Here is a 19,507-nt window from a genome sequence, read left to right on the forward strand (position 1 = left end):
AAAAGACATTGAACTGCTCTCAGTCTCCATGCGCCCTTTCTATCTACCTAGAGAATTTCCGCAGATTTTCGTAACTATTGTTTATATTCATCCAAAGGCAAATGAAAATGCTGCACTAGAATTAATACACAGCACTGTTCAGAAACTGCAGGCAGTGTCCCCGGACGCCCCAAACCTAATACTAGGTGATTTTAATCACTGTTCACTGGACAAAATCTTAAAATGTTTTTATAAATATGTGTCCTGTGAAACGAGAAAAGGGAAGATTCTTGACCAGTGTTATGGCTCCATCAAAGGTGCCTACAAATCTGTCCCTCTACCTCCCTTGGGTTCTGCCGATCATAACAGTGTGCATCTCATACCAGTGTACCGCACTTGCCTCCAGAGGGCTAAAGTGGAAACTAGGCAAGTGAAGGTCTGGTCTGAGGAGGCTACGCTGGCCCTGCAGGGCTGCCTGGACTGTACTTTGTGGGAAGAATTTGTTCACTCTTCACAAGACATTGATGAATTGACTGAAGTGGTTAGTTCTTGGGTTGCATATTGCGAGGAAACTGTAATTCCTAAAAAAGTTGTAAAAATATACCCTAACAACAAGCCATGGGTGAGTAAACAACTTAAAGACCTGCTAAAAAAGAAAAAGTCAGCATTTAAAGAAAAGAACTCTCAGGAACTATACATCGTTCAAAAGGAGATCAAACGTGAAATTAAAAGGGCAAAATGGGACTATAAACTTAAGGTGGAACACAAATTAAGCCAAAACCTTCTTGGTTCAGCGTGGGATTGTGTTAAATCTATGGTGGGTCTAAACGACAAATCAAAGAAAAAGGTGGCATTAGAAGGCTTTTCCTCTGACATATTACTGGCCCATGAACTAAATGAATTTTACTCAAGATTCGATAATCATGACTTTAGTGATGAAATTGCCGGAAAAAAGCAGTCCTTACTGTCCCACCCCCAAAATAATATCTGTTTCTCTGCACAGAGTGTTGTGAACATTTTTAAGCATTGTAAAGCCAAAAAAAGTCCGGGTCCAGACAATATTGGCGGCCGTGTTCTTTCATGTTGTGCGGAACAGTTAGGCCCCATTTTTAATTACATTTTTAATCAATCTATGTTGCACCAGAAGGTCCCCGACCTATGGAAACAGTCAATTATTGTCCCTGTTGCAAAAAACAGTTACCCAAAGACTTTTAATGATTACAGACCCATAGCTCTTACATCACTTGTGATGAAGTCCTTTGAAAAGCTGATAAAGACTGAATTAACATCTAGGACAAACTGCCTTCTCGACCCACTACAGTTTGCTTACAGACTTAACAGAGGAGTCCAGGACGCAACTGTAACAGTACTGAATCTCATTTTTAAACACCTGGAGGGAAACAAAAATCATGCCAGATTGCTGTTCGTGGACTTCTCGTCAGCTTTTAATACTATCCAGCCCCACCTGTTGGCGGAGAAGCTCTTGCACCAGTTTAAACTGGAGGACAACCTTGTGGGCTGGCTATTAGACTTCCTCACAAACAGATCACAGCGGGTCAGAGTAAATGGCCATTTTTCCGACCGGACAAACATATCAACTGGCTCAACAACGAGGAAAATTCACACGGCCCTGTCATTGACCAGTTTGAAAGATGGTGCAAGGAAGCCTTTCTTGAACTGAACGCATCAAAGACTAAGGACATGTGTATTGATTTCAGGCAAAACATCCCTAATATTGTTACAACTAGAATAAATGATCAGGAAATAGAAGTTGTCAAACAGTACAAGTACTTAGGATCAATTATTGACGACAAGTTGTGCTTCGAGCTAAATACTAGTTTGCTTTGTAAGAAAGGTCAGCAGCGCCTGTATTGTCTTAGAAAGCTGGCAAAATTTAATGTAGACAAGTCCCTGATGACCTTGTTCTACAGGTCATTTGTGGAGTCAGTTGTCACCTTTTCTTTAATCTGCTGGTACGGATCTACGACCATAAAACAAAAACATTCCCTTTCAAGGGTAATTAAGGTGAGCAGCAGTATTACAGGCTCTAAGCAGAAGGGTCTGGAGGAACTTTATCAGCTACAGATGCTAAATAGGGTTAAATCGATTCTGCCAGACAACACTCATCCCCTGCAGTCTGAATTTCAGATGTTGCCATCTGGACTACGAATGACACTTCCCAAAATTAAAACAAATAGGTATAGACACTCATTTGTACCCGCGGCTATTCTACTTTTTAATTCTGTATCAAAGCGTACATAACATATTACGCTTTGATGTCTGCTGTAATGTTTTTATCTTGTTTTTTAACGCCAGCAAGAAGGCAGAGTTTTTCTCGTATTTGTATTTGTATTGTGTGCGTGATTGTATATGTTTTCAAACTTAACTGTTTTGCTGCAAAACAATTTGCCTCAAGGAGGACAATAAAGTAACTTGAACTTGAACTTGAAAACTTCTCCTCCTTAGCCGCCTCCCTGACAGACCTGACCAGGAAGGGGCAGCCGGAGAAGGTGCAGAGGTCGTCAACATCGGAAGAGGCCTTCCAAAGGATCAAGGAAGATCTCACGTCCGAGCCTGTCCTCCGAGCCCCAGATTTTAGCTGCCACTTCCTGCTGCAGACGGATGCCTCCGGCACGGGACTGGGAGCCGTCCTGTCACAAGTGCAAGAAGGGGAGGAGCATCCTGTCCTGTATATCAGCAAGAAGTTGACCCCAGCCGAGAGAAACTATGCCGCTGTGGAAAAGGAAGCTCTAGCCGTCAAGTGGGCAGTCCTGGAGCTGCGCTACTATCTCCTTGGCCGAAAATTCACCCTGGTCACCGACCACGCGCACCTCCAGTGGATGGCCCGTGCCAAAGACACCAATGCCAGGGTAACTTGTTGGTTCCTCGCGCTCTAGGACTTCCACTTCGTTGTGCGTCACCGCGCAGGGGCTGCGCACGCCAGCGCTGCCGGTCTCTCGCGGATCTGGGCAGCTTTTGCAGGTCTGTCAGGGGTCACTCCCCACCCACCCCCTATTAATCCCCTACTGTCTCATGCTTCCAACAGGACTAGGACGACGCTTAGCCATCTGAATGGACCATGAGTCTGGAATAAAGTTGATGATGAATAGAGTTAGATTACTTATATTAGAGTCAGATAAGTAAATGCTCATTCTCCATCAACTGTTTTTGATCCTATTATTGGTTCAAAGTAGCACTTTAAGCCTCCAAATACTTGCACAATATAGAGTATTTTCAGCAGCTGTTAAAGGGTTGATCAGCTTTTTTCGAAGGCTTGATTGTGTTTATGGGGTGCAGTCTAACATGTGTTCATGCTTCATTAAAAAAACGCATTATTTTTCATATAATTTAACCTATATCTGGCATATATACGCATATATGCAGCATATCATATGTGCATATATGCTGTATGCAGCATATGTGCATATAAACTGCATATAGGTTTCATATATGCGCAATGCAACTATGGGCACTTTTGACTATCCCAATTTAAAAAAAAATCAACCTCTATGAATTTCAATTTGAATCATCACAGTCTGTAATACATATAAAAATGTACACAAAATTGAATGTAGTCATTAAGAATTTAATCCGGAACATGTTTATTTTTTATGTTTTTCAGGTCATCTTCTTAAAAAGTGTCCTTACCGCAACGTTACAATAACGTTCATTTTATACATTTTTCTTTATTAACTTCTATACAAATGTAATATATTTAAATATCTTTTTAAAATTTGATGCAGTTTTGTAAATACTGATATAAAAAATAATATACAAAATAGAGAATTTCATGTTTTTTTTCTATGCCATGTAAAAAATTTTACAGTAACCTTAGATGTCAATTGTTTCCATACACACAAAATATAACATATTTAACTTTTTATGACAGATGTTGCTATTTCAATGTGTAAATCATCTCAACTTAAGTGCAAAAATATTTTTTTTGCAAATGAAAATGTGGAAAAAAAAGAAAATAGAGTAGTGCTGCGGTAATGACATGTGTCGGTAAGGACACAATGTTAAAGTCTCATCTAGGGTTAAACAATGGCATGTTTATATATATACTAATATATAATATACTTCAGTACTAATAATATACTGAATATTTGTAATTGAATATACAGTAAACCTTTAATTTGTCTCTACCGCAACACAAGGTCTTTACCGCAACACCTAAATTTGCTTCGGTAAAGACATGTTGCGGTAATGACATTTTTGCTCATATTTTAGCTAATTGGCCGCTAGCAAGGCCTACTACATTAGTTTTGACTCTTAGCATCTTAATATACATAAATTCAACAGTAATTTTTTAAAATGTTATTCAAAATACACAATTTTTAAGCTGAATAGTAAGGACCCACAATAAATACTAGAGCAGAAAATATGATGTTTACCTTATATTCTTGGTATCTTGTGAGCGAGGTAGTGTGGTGGCCCAGTCTGTCAGCAATGTGCTCAAGTGATAATTTCTGTTTCCATAGAAACTACTTGTTTGTGTTTGATAAAATTTCATAATAAAAGCTTTTTTTCATAGTTGCGGTAAGGACTCAAAAGTGTGGGACAGGCACATTTAGTTAAACAAATCATAAACATTATCAGTAAATAATACAAAGAATTTTAAGATGCTGTAAATGAATCTGCATATTAAACAATTACATTTGAAATAATGTCAAATTGTAATTAAATTAGCTTATTGTATGTATCTCAACATTGAGACCACAGGTGTGGGACATTGACAAAAATGGTGTTTTGAGCTATAAATGCTTCATAATATTATATTAAATCACATTAATCAGTAATTATATTTTTTGTCAAGGTGTGTATTGGTACTGTGCATATATTTATAAAGCATCATATGACAAATTTTAACATAAAGCAAAAATTGCTGGGACATAAAAATGTCCGCAGTTGCACCCATATAGCTTTTTTCCATGTGGGGTATAGAGCTGGTAAGTCCCGCCCCCTCCGCTAACCCCGCTGGACCTCAAAGTTGAAAAACCGTCAATGCAAGTGAATGGGAGAAAATAATTATTTTCCTGTCCCGTTTGAATTGTGCCATGAATTTGAACATATGTTGACTGTGAATTTTTTATATAATCTTTCGTGTGAAAAATGCTACAATTTAGCGGGTAGAAGTTTGATACGGGTAGACTTTGTGTGAGAGCACTTTGTGGACTACAACTCTTCGCTGCTTTCGGCGCGTTTGAAACGTCAACACCACTAGCTCACGGCTCTAGCTCACGGATCCCGCTAGACATGGCTGTGTCTTTGGTGCACTTCACCGCCTTCTTTCAGGGAGAGGACAAAATCGTTGAGGTTGGCGAAAACCACGGGTAAGTCAACTTTATGGGGTGACGTCACATAGGCGACATGTAGTCTTTCTCGTTATGTCTTTTCCACAACTGCTAGCCGACGAATCATACCATTTACTGTCAAACTTGTAACATGAAAGATTATATAAAAAATTCACAGACAACATATGTTCACATTCATGGCACAATTCAAACGGGATCAGAAAATAATAATTTTCTCCCATTCACTTGCATTGACGGTTTTTCAACTTTGAGGTCCAGCGGGGTTAGCGGAGGGGGCGGGACTTACCACTGATTTGATTTCCTGGTTATAAGAAGCCCCTCCCTCAGTAAACACATGCTGCCTTATATTTGAATCAGTCTCAGTGAACAGGAGAGGGAGCGGAACTTGTGCGCGAACGGCTGTTACAGGACGTTTCAGAAAGGTATGTTTTTTTGTGTAGATGTCTCATACTTTTTTTATATACGCGGTTATTTGTAAATGCTACTGCTGATTATGTTAAAACACGCAAAAATGTCCATGCATTTCAAACCATCGTTCTACCTCATAATATTACAATCATCGAACGAAGGGATTATTTGATCAGCACTCACACACACACACTACAAAACGAATGTAGCCAAATATCTGTCGTCAGAACCATGAGCACATTACGAGACTAACCATGGTTTTACCACAGTAAAGAAAATGTTTACATTACTTGATGCCAACAAACACCATCATTCAACGATCGCTGGTGGGATTAAAATGAAGTTTGTATGTGTTTGGAACAGCGATGTACAAATGTAACACTAAACTGAAAATGGTACTTTAGTTTAGCAATAACTAAGCAACAGCTCAACGAATAGGGTGAATTCAGGTTGAGTGTGACACTTAAGCTTTTGGGTACTGTAAACTTAAAGGTTAATTTTGTTATCATGTATCCTGACTCAAATAATGTGTTTCTAACAGCAAACACTCAGAATAAAGTGAGATGATCTGCTGATAATCCTGAATGGCTTGTTGAATGAGTGTTGATAGTCTGAGGCTCATCAATATTCACAGATCTGCTGAAAACACTCTTTATTTCATGACAATAGTTCCTGTTCTCACCTCATTTATTATGCAGATGTCTTCAGATCTCCTGTAAATGGCCAGTTAAAGCTAATTTCATTGGTGTCAGCAGACTGAGGGTAATTGTTGGTTTCTATATAGGCCTAGAGATACAGACATAAATGCTTAGATGTGTCATTAGTTTTAAAACAAACTCAGTAACTGATAACTTTTTTTTTTTTTTTTTTTTTTTTTTTTTTTTTTAATTTTATGAATTACAAGTATAGTCAGGGGAGTACAAAGAGTAAACCAAATAAGCAAATATAAAAATCCGTACAGTACAGGGGTCAAAATCACCATAAAGTGCCTTTGAGACCTCACAATTTCCTAAATAAAAATCTGAGATTTTCCATTTAACTTAATATGTGTTGTATTAAGGAGACCTTAGGCTGTTAGAAATGCATATTGGTCAAGCTCCATAACTTTTTATAAATTAACTGCAATCTGACACTATACGGGCAAACCATAACATAGGTCCACCCTGTCATGGACAAATTCAAAGTAGAATAAATACATTTTCATTGCTTAGGGATTATAAAATGTAGATCTACAGAAAGATAATGTGTCCCTTTCCCAGCAAAACATTTTAGTTAATGGTAAAAGTTTTTTGATAATAATGAAATTACTGCCTAAATATGTATTGGTGACAGGGTGGACACAGGCTTGGTGACAGGGTGGACAATGACAGGGTGGACATTTTTGGCTAAAGTTAGCATTTAATTAGCACATGGTGTACATGCAGTTAGCAAAGTCATTCACTGTTGAAGCTGACTGTGCACTGCTTAAAATATATATTTTGAATTTCTGAAAAGTTTTTATATTAATTAATATTTCACAATGACAGGGTGGACATGTTAAGCTTGACAACACGCAACTACAAACACAATATGATGAAAATTAGGAAATATAAGTGTAGATTCTTATTGTGTGTGCAGCAGATGTTTTAACCTCCACTGAAGAAAGACCAAATGGGGGAGGGGGTGTCACTGAGAACATCAGTTTGTTTCTTAAAGGGGCGTTAACCCCATAATGACAGGGTGGACACCAATTTCAGGGACACATGCAAAATGCTTAATATTATTATGAAAATAAAATAGAAATAATCAAAATGACTTAATTATTAAATAACTTGTTGAGGACAATAAGTACATTCAAAAAGTGTTTTAATTTTATGTCATTTAACCACTTTTTACACTCACTGAAGTTAGCTGAGCAGCATGTGGGACATTACAAAATCACATATATCCAATCAAAGAAAATGGTATAAAATCAGAAAAACACATTTCAAGAGACTTATCATTGTACTTGTATGTGTGTAAATGTTTGGCCACTTATAATAATACCTCAGAATTTCATTATTTTGCATTATGTTCATGATGACTGAATGATTCTGATGAGGACACCAAAGGCACTTTATAGTGATATTGACTCACAGACATAGTGACAAACTTAAAAGCTAAACAAAGACGTCAAAATGTTTACAGATTGAAACACACTTTGCAGCTTTCTTATTTTTCAAACCCATTATTGTGTTTAAGTATTGTTGAATTTCTGCTTTTAAAATTAAAAACAAAGGTTTGTTTCCACCAAATTTACATTTGTGAATACTAAATTTAGCTAGCATAAGAAACAGATTAATTAAACTTTGATTTTCAGCTCCTACAGTGGAATTCATCATCAGTGAAGCTCCTCCCACAGCAACACATCATCAGTGAAGCTCTTCCCACTGTAATTATCCTATAAATGCTGGAATATTCCCACCAGTCTACAAGTGAAGACGAGCAGCAAAGCATCAGGAAGAGCTGAAATCTGTAAAGACTGAGTGAGAACAGTAAAGAGGACAGTGATCCAGAACCCTGCAGAATGAAACACACTGAAGATCCTGAAGAACAAAGAGGTTGGTGTTTATTCTTCATTCATGATGCTGGAGAACATTCATGTTAGAGACATTCAAGCACTTCTTCATATTTAGACAAACGGGTAAACTATGAAATAGAAGAATATTTTATTTCTTGTTTGTTTACCACAAATGGTCAGTAAAGGAAAGTTTGAGAAACTGTTATATTGATTGTCAACATCAGGTCCAACTAAATATTTGAGCTGTTTTATTTTACATTTATAACTGGTGCACATTTTTTTGCAACCATGTTACCAAACATTTTGACATTTCTCAATATAGTTTGCTGAGTATTGACACAATTCCATATGGATTGTTTTGGATATACTTTATATTAGAAAAAGCACATGGCAAATGTTCTCAAGGGAAGAAAATATCTCAAATAATGCTGTAAACTATACATGGGAGTCAGTTTGTTCTACATTAATATAATATTGAAGGTTAAAATTTACTGATTTGTATACAAACACTTAAATTACATTCAAGGAAGTTTTTTTTTTTTAAATAATAATAAAGTGTAAGGACCACCCATTGGCCCAACGACGGAATTCAACGGTGTGGGCGAAGGGATAATGCGTGTATATCTTTAGATTTATATTATGAATTAATTTACATCTTTGGTTATTCTGAGTTTCTTATCTTTCATTTATTTATTCATTATGGACCCAATGCCGCACAGAGATCACGTCGGCCGCGTCGTGTTTCTCACGGACACAAAACTTGTCAGTTCTGAAGTTAGTCAGAGGATGTAGGGTTAACTAATACCTTAAGTCGGTCGCCCACTGCTCACTCATACAAAAGAGTGTAGTTGATTTTAGCCATTTCCACACAACTTGCTAAATCAGTAATAGACAGAACTCAAAAGGTCTTCTCGATGACTGCTCCATTCATACATGCGCCTTTAGTTTGACCTATCCTGCTAGATTTGTGGTAGCACCAGCCTCCTATAATCTACTAAAATAATGATTTCAGAAACCTTCAGAATAAATCAAGATGTAACATTTATTTGTCAGGTAAAAATGTATCATGCCAATTACACAAGTAATTAAAAGCCAATTCAGAAATAATAAATACATGACATAAATTACTCAAAGATGACTCAAAGTGCATTCCTGACAGAGACACACAGCGGTGTGTGAGTGTGTTCCAACGGGAGAACTGTATGGGGGTTTTCCTGGTTACAGGATCCCAAAGACAGCTCTGTTACCTAGCCTTAAAGGAGAACTTTAACATTGAGCTCAATTTTTAGTAAATTTGGAGTGCTGTCAATACAGAGAACAACGACAAAATTGGTGTTGCCTACACCGGGTTATCCTCTTTTTAAAATTTGCACCCTGTTGACTTCAATGGGGCACGTTTTAAAACGTATTTCAGCCAGCGCAAAAATATCTGTATTTACATCCTGTTTTCGGTCGAAGTCCAAAGTAGTCGATTGTCGAGTTCACGCGTGTGATCATAGGTAACTAAACCTATGCGCGTGAACTCGACAATCGACTACTTTGGACTTCGACCGAAAACAGGATGTAAATACAGATATTTGCGCTGGCTGAAATAACTCATTTTTATTCATATCTTTCACATCTACTGCAGTCAGATTCACTCGTGTTCACTCTGAAGGAATCATCTAACATGGCTGGGAACTTGTAATGACACATCAAATATGTTAAGAGGCTAAAAGCAGGTTTAAAACGTGCCCCATTGAAGTCAACAGGGTGCACATTTAAAAAAGAGGAGTGTGTTCTCCCCTGCCAGGATTTTCCTTAAAAATGCTCTACGAAGGCTTGATTTATGTCGTTGGGAATGCAGTGCGATTATATATTACAAATATGAAACTCAATGATAGAAGGTTGCTTTTGATTTCAAATGCTAACGCACTCTTTGTGAAGAGTGATCATCTCTGTGTAAGCGGTTAAATGTTCTTGCATTTCAAAATGCTTTCATGATGCAAAATGAATGTAAACACAGTCAGTTATGTCTTTAACCCGGGATTAAACATGCAGGACAAAAACCTTGTTCATTTCAAAATAGATCTGTGCATTATTTTAAATGTAGCGTATTAAACCTCCTGCTGTTTATGATGTCATCTGTTATAATAAACAACAGTTCATCTGAAAAATAAAAACTGCTCTTGAATTGAAAACATTATGGCACTGTTGTATATGTTTAATGTGTTTATTACATTTGATAATTGTGTCATTGATCAAATATTTTTAATAGTTCTCCTGACAGAAACATGGGATTTGAGCCTATAATGTTTTAAAAGTAATAATTGGAAGATCTATGTTCCTCATTCATGGAGGTTTTCAAGACATGCATAATTCATTTATAAAAACTCATCAAAATGATGGTAATATTTTAGGGCTCAGTTTATGTCCTTTGACTTTATAATCATATTGCTCTCTTTGAATTTTGATGTTGTCACACGTTGGTTGAAGCAGGGAAGAATGCAGGATCTTAATTAGAAACAAACTCTAATACTCACAAACTGGATCAAAAGAAACATGAACAGAACAACCAAACATATAGCAACGACAACATCAGACTGATACACATAGCCGCAGGAACATATTTTATCTAGGGGGTGCTGAGGCGGGGCTTAACGGGGCGGGGCTTGATATTGCGGGGTGGTGATGGTGAGTATTTTAAACAAAATCGTAATATTAAAAAGCCCAAACAAAAAGATGACCATACAAAGGAATGAGGACAGAGTTATGTGAGCGCTCAGAACTCATGATAAATTTAAAGGGGTCATGACATGTTTTTTTTTATTTTATTATTATGTTCCCTTAGGTGCAATTGTAGTATTACTATAGTTTTTTTTTACAAAAACTTTTACAATGTAGTGATTTATGACCTTTTCCCACCCTGTTTCTCATCCTCTGATTCAAACAGTCTGTTTTGGGGGTGTTTCCCCTTTAAGAGTTCAGTGTTAACGCCCACTGTTATGATTGGCTAACGTCAGTGCCTATGCATAAATTATTAACGCCCCCAGCCAGAACATTTGCGGATTCAGCGTATTAAAAAAGTAGTTTAAAGTTTTAAATACATTACTTACAGTTTGCGTCGTCATTGTTGAGCCCAGAATAGTCGGCACGGACTTATCTTTGACCAACAGTTTTCTGGCAAAGCCAGCATCATTTTGGGATTTGTTCTCAAAACAGTCATCCTTCAAATGTATAGAACAAATGCTTAAACTAAAGCCTGTTGTATGCTTCTGCGTCAACTCCACGCCGTAGCTACGCCGTCACTCCTACGGCGTCGTGGCCGTTTTATGGTTCTGCGTCGGGTTGTGTTGCATCGCGGTGCATTTCACCGCGAGAACGCTAGGGGGGCGGTATCACAGCCCTTGTGGTCTGCGTCGCCTCGACGCGTAGTTACAATTTTTTGGAGGTGCACTACGGCGGAGGGGGCGGAGACGGGTTCGCGTCGACGCAGAAGGGTCTGCGGGGGTACGCCGTCGATTCGACGCAGAAGCATAAAACAGGCTTAACACTGCCGTGACTGGGACGTCCGCCAAAAATAAAGTGCATCCATTTTTCCCTGACGTCTGGATCTTTCGCAGCGTATTCAAAGATGTTGTTTGTCCACAGCCAGGAACAGCACATCTGCGGCATCGTAATTTCCCTGTACACAGACCCACTCGCTTACCGTCGACTGAACGCTTGTGAGGTGCGCGGCGACACGAAATGAGCGTAGTTGTCTTGCGCTTAAAGCGTAGTTGTCTTGCGCCGGAGGCGGTCATATGCAAACGCTGGTACGTCACTTTGTACCGTGACGTCACTTCTTACCATGGATCCAGAACGAGCTGTATTTAGAGCTTGATTAAATAAATGATTTGTTTATAATCGGGAGGACGTCTTAAGCTATGAAACTTGCAGGAAGTTTTAATGGTACAAAGATTTGGTTTCTCATGTCATGACCCCTTTAAAAAACACAGCACAAAAATCTGCATCTTACCTTATGATACATGCTCAGGAGTTAGTGCCGGTTCACACAGAATGCATAATCTTTCAAAGCAAAAACGCAAGATGCCAAACGCGGGCAGTGGAAGAGGGAAAAACACAAGGTCTCGAGGCGCGTTTTAGTTTAACTTATTTGAACTAGAGTGCTGCGTTTTGAGAAACGCTGTGTCATGCGCGAGACGCGAGCGCAACCAGAGGTGTAGTGGTAAAAAAAGAGGTGGGTAAACTATAAATTCTGGTGCTGGTCACCAGGTCAGGTGGGCCACTGCCTACCGGTGTATGTGTATCCTGATCGCTATAGGCTATCATTTGATGGTACTACCAAGGGTATCACTGGTTGTTCCCTCATATAGGTCACACAATCACTATTCAATTCATACATTAATCTAAGTTCTTGTTAAAGAGACTCAAGAAGGAATAATATGGTTGAAATCTATAAAGTTTACTAAATGACAAAACCGAGAGAACAAAAATATTTAAGAGAGATAAAGAGAGAGGTTTATATCCAGGGTTTCCAATGCAATGCACACTTGTGCAAAACGAAAACAGTTGTATTTTTAAAACGCAAAGTTGACCAAAATAAATATAGACACATTTTTATGACTTATTACCCCTTCATTAAACATTTAAAATATTCAAAAATTAATATGAAATTTCTTTCTGATTGTACTGTTTTTCTAAGACAAAATTAGAACCTGGAAATTGTATTTTTCCCGCAGTGCTGAATGAGAAGAGCCATATATAGGCGTATGTCTCTGGAACCACAGCCTACAGAAAGGTGATAGGCTAATGATAATAAATGTGTCTGAAAAAATAACGAGGCATTTTAATTGTTTAATAAACTATTGTTTTCTAAATCATTGTCGGCTAAAAACATATCTCCATCTTCGCTGTTAAGCGGATGCGCCTTTAGAGAGAAATGCACCTTTCATACGGATTACTTAATCAGAACAAAATGTATTCGCTTTCGATTTGTTCGTTTTAAAGTGGACATTTCAAGCTTTAGCCTATATAGGCTATATTTTGTTTCAGTTCTCGCTAGGGATGGGAACCGAGAACCGATTCTTCTTCAGAACCGGTGCCCAGTGAATCAATTCCTTGGAACCTTTAGCATGCCTGCGTATCGATTCCGCGTATCGGTTCCGCTCGTTGCAAATGTGTCATGACGTCACACACGCGCAACGTTATTTTGATTCAGAACGTGGCTAACATGACAGAGGCAGAAGTTCGACGCAGAAGTATGAGGCTTTTAACAGGACGCCATGTTGCTTTCCGTATGGCAAGCCAAAGTGTTCACAAACGCCTGGCCAGGCGTCTGATTGCACATTGACACGTCAAAAGCGTGCGCACTGTTGACGTTGACAGCAGCGCGGATTGATAGAAATGGAAAGAAAATAGTGCCGATTAAAACTGAGGTATGAATTTTGTACAGCGTGTTTTTTGTGATGTAAATTAATCAAGCTTTGAAACACACAAAAAAAAAACACGTAAAAACGCACAGTTTTGTGGCCTCGGAAACTAACCTGGACTACTTTCTTGAAAAACTTCCAGCGGCCAGAACTCTGACCAGGGAGGTGACCACCGAGTGGGTCTGTGTGTATGCACTATAGTGCTGGTAAGGATTGCATACAACCTCATGTCTTAAATGGACGAACTAACCCTTTAATACAAACAAACAAATTTGTACTTATTCCCTCACCCAATGAGAATCGATAAGAGAATCGATAAGGAATCGGATCGATAAGCAATATCGATAATGGAATCGGAATCGTTAAATTCTTATCAATTCCCATCTCTAGTTCTCGCGCTCCAGTTCACGGAGATCATGAAAGCGCGCCTGATTGTTTCATTTTATTTTACAAAAGCACAACGTTTTCTTGTTGTTGTGAGTTTACACAAATAAAAGTAGTTACGAATAATGTATTTTCTGTATGACCAGAAATTATAGAGTATTTTAAGTTGTTTCACTGTTGATAGGAAAATGCAAGTGTTCGCGCCCGCGCCTCCATGCCATGCAGTGCGCGCTCCACACTCCTCACAAACCCTTGGATATGCGTCAAAATCTTGTTTATTTGTGATAATCTTAGCCCTGTATTACTATTGTCTAACCCGTATTATGAATGACATTTGACAAATTGCTTTGTTCCTTTTTTGTATAAAAGCGTCTTCTAAATATGCAGCGCAACAGTTAAACACGACGCGTGCGTTCACACTGAAAAACAATGGAAAAGTAGCAGAGTGGGATGGAAAAACACGTTCTCCTAATGCCAAAGAATACTTTAATCAAGATATCGATTTTATTTTTTCACCGACGTCTGAGTGAACATGCATTAAATGAGTGTCAAATGAGTTATGCTGGTCCTCAACCAGTGTCACGTTACTCCATGCGGGATCGGCTTTTGCCTTTTGATATACATTTCTTTTAGTCATAAAACCATATTCGACAACATATCAAAACTAAATAATCTTAAGAGTAAATTTATAAAGGTAGAAGGTGTTCTTAAAAAAACATGTTGAAAAACAAAAAGTTATTTAAAGTCATGTCATCTTAAATGCCAATGTAGTGAAACAGCTGTCGTCAGGAAGCACCCCTACTTCCCGCAGCCATGCTGATACACATTGCTTAAATACACAGAACAGAAGACTGGAAAGCGAGACACAGCTGGGACAAATTAACTTATAACTAATTAACAAGACAGGATTTAATCACAGAAACAAGTGGGCAAACTGGGTGTCACAGGCAAACATAACATGAACACAGACACTAAACGTGACAGATGTACTGGAAATGGAATTCAACTTTTTTCTTTCATTTCAGAGCTGATGGAAGAGAGTGAGGAGAGTGAAGAACTGAGAGAAGTGAAGGAGGAGAGTGAAGAACTGAGTGAAGTGAAGGAGGAGAGTGAAGAACTGAGTGAAGTGAAGGAGGAGAGTGAAGAACTGAGTGAAGTGGAGAAGGAGTGTGAAGAACTGAGAGAAGTGAAGGAGGAGAGTGAAGAACTGAGAGAAGTGAAGGAGGAGAGTGAAGGACTGAGAGAAGTGAAGGAGGAGAGTGAAGAACTGAGTGAAGTGAAGGAGGAGAGTGAAGAACTGATAGAAGTGAAGGAGGAGAGTGAAGGACTGAGAGAAGTGAAGGAGGAGAGTGAAGAACTGAGAGAAGTGGAGGAGGAGAGTGAAGGACTGAGAGAAGTGAAGGAGGAGAGTGAAGAACTGAGTGAAGTTAAGGAGGAGAGAGAAGAATTGAGTGAAGTGGAGGAGGAACATCATGTCAAACCTGGAGAAAACCCTTACAAATGTTCACACTGTGACAAGAGATTCAGTCATTTAACATATCTGAAATTACATGAGAGGATCTTCAGCGGAGAAAAACCTTACAAGTGTTCACACTGTGACGAGATTCAATCACTCATCAGATCTGAAAACACATGAGAGGTCCCACACTGGAGAAAAACCTTACAAGTGTTCACACTGTGACAGGAGATTCAGTCAGTCAGCACATCTGAAATCACATGAGAAGATCCACAGCAGAGAAAACCCTCACAAGTGTTCACACTGCCAAAAGAGATTCAGTCATTCAACAAATCTGAAAAAACATGAGAGGATCCACACTGGAGAAAAACCTTACAAGTGTTCACACTGCGACAAGAGATTCAGTCAGTCAGCATCTCTGAAATCACATGAGAGGATCCACACTGGAGAAAAACCTTACAAGTGTTCACACTGTGACAAGAGATTCAGTCATCCAACACAAATGAAAAGACATGAGAGGATCCACACTGGAGAAAAACCTTACAAGTGTTCACACTGTGACAAGAGATTCAGTCATTCAACACATATGAAATCACATGAGAGGATCCACACTGGAGAAAAACCTTACAAGTGTTCACACTGTGACAAGAGATTCCGTCAGTCATCGGATCTGAAATCACATGAGAGGATCCACACTGGAGAAAAACCTTACAAGTGTTCACACTGTGACAAGAGATTCACTCAGTCATCAGATCTGAAACCCCATGAGAGGATCCACACTGGAGAAAAACCTTACAAGTGTTCACACTGTGACAAGAGATTCACTGATTCATCATCTCTGAAACCCCATGAGAGGATCCACAGCAAAGAGAAGCCGCACACGTGTGATCAGTGCGGGGAGAGTTTCTCTTTTAAAAGTTGCCTGAAGATACACATGAAGATCCATGCAGTGGAGAAACCACATCACCAAAGTCTGAGATCACGGTAAGAAGTTCATCTTTATGTGCTGAGAAACAAAATCTCTTTGTAAGTTAGTCACAGTCAAATCACTCTTCTCCACCTATAGTTGGCGCTGTTTCACTGTGGCTGCTGTTGAATCATCCAGGTTGTGAATGAGGCCGACACCATTGTGTGTACAGTAGTAAATAGTAGCGCTGTATAAATGCCTCATTCATTCATTAGATTTGATCTCATCAAAACAGTCATAGACCACGTCCAAAGGATAAGAACTGTTAATTTAAGCTGGTAGATAAAACTGTGTATCATCAGCATACCAGTCGTAGGAAATCTTATATTTCTTAAAAATGGCTCCCAATGGTATAAAGTGAAAAGAGAAGAGGGCCTAGAATTGACCCTTGGGGCACACCGCATCATAAGGGAACCAACGAAGAAGAAAACTTCCCAATTCTCACTGAGAAGTGGCCAATCACTGCCAGGCGACACCCTGAATACCCACCACCTTTTTCAACCGATGTAACAAAACAGTCGAGAATGTAGTTGTTTAAAGCTCAATTCTCTGGTTTATTTATAAAGATAGCGCCTATTTCAAAATTTGATCCGACGTTTTCGGCTTGTGAGATCCAGGCGATCACCGGGCACTCAGCGCTCATGTAACCCGCCTGGGGAACAGCCTTACCTCGGCTAGTCCTCCTGACGTTTGCCGCTGGTAAACGAGAAATGTTTAAATTCACAATCTATAGCTTCGGTTCTATATGAAACATTACATTTAAAATACATTAATGACTCGTTATAACGTAGGTCAAACGACTTCTTTAATTATGTGAGTTTTTCTTCATCTCATTCAGAAATTTATGACTGCAAGTGTTCAGTGTCACATCCATAGTTAATATAGCTGAACAATGTCATTCCTCCTTTCACGCAGGGCAGGCATTTAGTCATATTACAAAATAGTTTGAGGCCAAACATAAAATGACATTATAAACTGAAAAGCGGGCCTGCACCCCGTTTACACGTCACCTCACCACGTGACAGCAGCAAGCAGGCTCCTGATTGGTAAACGCGGCGTGAATTGACACAAGTTAAAAAAATTCAACTCTGGCGTCAGACGGGTGAATGCACAAAGCACCACTGGCGCCAGACGCTCAATTCGCCTCATTCGCGCCGCAGGAATTTTTTACGCGCATAAAGCGTCTTTGCATTGACTTAACATTGAAATCACTCGCGCCTGAGGCGCTATTCACGTCCGGTGTGAACGCACCATTATGGTGAAGATAAAACGTAAACATGTTTTTCATGTTTTCTAACAGCAGTTCATGTTTTTGTATTTGCTCTGGTGCTTATCAAGAATACACAGACAAGAGAAGCTTCCAGATTCTTCCTCTGTTTATGTTAGAAAGGATTTGGAAACTATGATTACAGATTAGCCTACATGTCATATGCGCCATCTAGAGTTTCATGACCAAACTAGTGAATTATAACACAAATCATCTTCATGATATTAAAATGGATCATAATCGTGCACATCAGTTGATGACCAGATATGATGGGATTAAAATGACTATTGAACTCATCAGTGATCTGGACTTTGGGCTTCACTCTTCATTTCACATTTGTTTCTCATTTGAAATCTCACTTGATTTAATGTTTATTTTAGACCTGATGGACGCGAACAAGAAAGGAAAAACAGAAGCCAAAAAATCTGTCTCCTGCCCTCAGTGTAAAAAACGCTTCACATGAAAATCAAGTCTGAAGATTCACCTCAGAGTTCACACTGGGAAGAAGCGGCTCAGGCTTTCTCTCTGAAATCACTTCTGCTTCTCATTCTGAAGAAAGACCATTTAACTGTGATCAGTGCGGTACAGTTTCATTGGGCTTCAGTCCTGAAGAAACACCTGAAGATTCACACAAAGGAGAAGATTCATTCGTAATATTACAGCAGAAAAGACACGGTGGTGTGTGTTTCAGTGCTGGAAGTCCTTTACTACGGATGATAGAAAGAGAAGAACTGAAAGAGCACCAGAAAATTCACCCTCTAAAAACCTTTGGAGGCAAAGTTCAGGAGCTGAAGAAGAGGCCTTAAGACTTTTAATAGAGACATGAATCTTATATTAATTTTTAACTCGTTCTTCATTGTTTTTCATTAGAACATGTAGTTTCTCTTCCACTTCTACTCTTCCATGGAAACGCAAGATATACTTTCATGTATCTTTGAAACTGGACTCTTTTCTTCTCTTCTTCTCTTGAGATGCTTTGGCTCTTATGTCAGTAAAGAGAGAGATCTGTCTAATTCGCTTTCACTTTTTCTTAATGTTTGTATTTACTTCATGTAATTATTGATTAAACTCTTTACTCATTTTATCAACATCTCATTATTGTCCTTTTTTAATTTTCTGCTTGAATTAAGAGCAATTTCTTCATTTTAGTTCTGAAATTCACGAAGTATCCTGATATGATTGCTTTTTGAGCTTTCCGTGTTTTAAACTTCTCAACAGAGTTTTTAAATGCTTAACTAAATTATATTTCACTGCACACATGACTGACATTGAATGAGATTGCTGTCTGTCTACATCAGGGGTGGGTAACATTGGTCCTGGAGGGCCATTGTCCTGCAGAGTTTAGCTCCAACCCTAAAAAAACTCACCTTAAAGTAGCCTGAAGATATTGATTAGCTTGTTCAGGCGTGTTTAATTAGGGTTGGAACTAAACTCTGCAGGACAATGGCCCTCCTGGACCAATGTTCCCCACCCCTGGTTTACATTATTAACAGTTCCACCCTTGATATCCAGTATCATATATACAAACAAAGAGTTTGTTTGAGTCAGTTTGATGTGTCATTCACACCATCAGGCTTCATGAAGTCAGAACAATTGTCCATTCACCCACAGTGTTTATTGACCTCCAACATTACCCAAATGGCAGAGCTCTTCAGGAGCGTTGAAAAACTGTGGCAAGTTGACGTATGTCCCTTCAGGAACGGAAAGGAGGTCACCAGATCCTGACAAGACCAATATGTTACACCAGCCCTCTGCCTAGGTGCAAATATTTCCAATCCCCA

At 38.9% G+C, this 19,507-nt stretch overlaps 1 protein-coding gene across 1 annotated transcript; it reads left to right on the forward strand.

Moving 5' to 3' along the window:
* Window positions 1–5,628: 5,628 nt before the first annotated feature.
* LOC307001054 (uncharacterized protein) lies at window positions 5,629–18,809 on the forward strand. Its single transcript, XM_079617156.1, has 4 exons — window positions 5,629–5,716; window positions 8,041–8,281; window positions 15,062–16,476; window positions 18,107–18,809. Exons 2-3 carry the CDS (start codon window positions 8,248–8,250, stop codon window positions 15,670–15,672), a joined length of 645 nt encoding a protein of 214 aa, XP_079473282.1. The 5' UTR covers window positions 5,629–5,716; window positions 8,041–8,247; the 3' UTR covers window positions 15,673–16,476; window positions 18,107–18,809.
* The last annotated feature ends 698 nt before the right edge of the window (window positions 18,810–19,507 follow it).

Source organism: Phoxinus phoxinus, assembly GCF_949152265.1.
Source record: "Phoxinus phoxinus genome assembly, chromosome: 1".
Taxonomy (NCBI): Eukaryota; Metazoa; Chordata; class Actinopteri; order Cypriniformes; family Leuciscidae; genus Phoxinus; species Phoxinus phoxinus.

Excerpts from the sequence above, each read along its gene's own strand:
- LOC307001054 (XM_079617156.1), top strand. The coding sequence starts at position 8,248 with ATGAAACACACTGAAGATCCTGAAGAACAAAGAG. Across the intron at positions 8,282-15,061 it reads AGATCCTGAAGAACAAAGAG|AGCTGATGGAAGAGAGTGAG; the intron begins GTTGGTGTTTAT and ends CTTTCATTTCAG.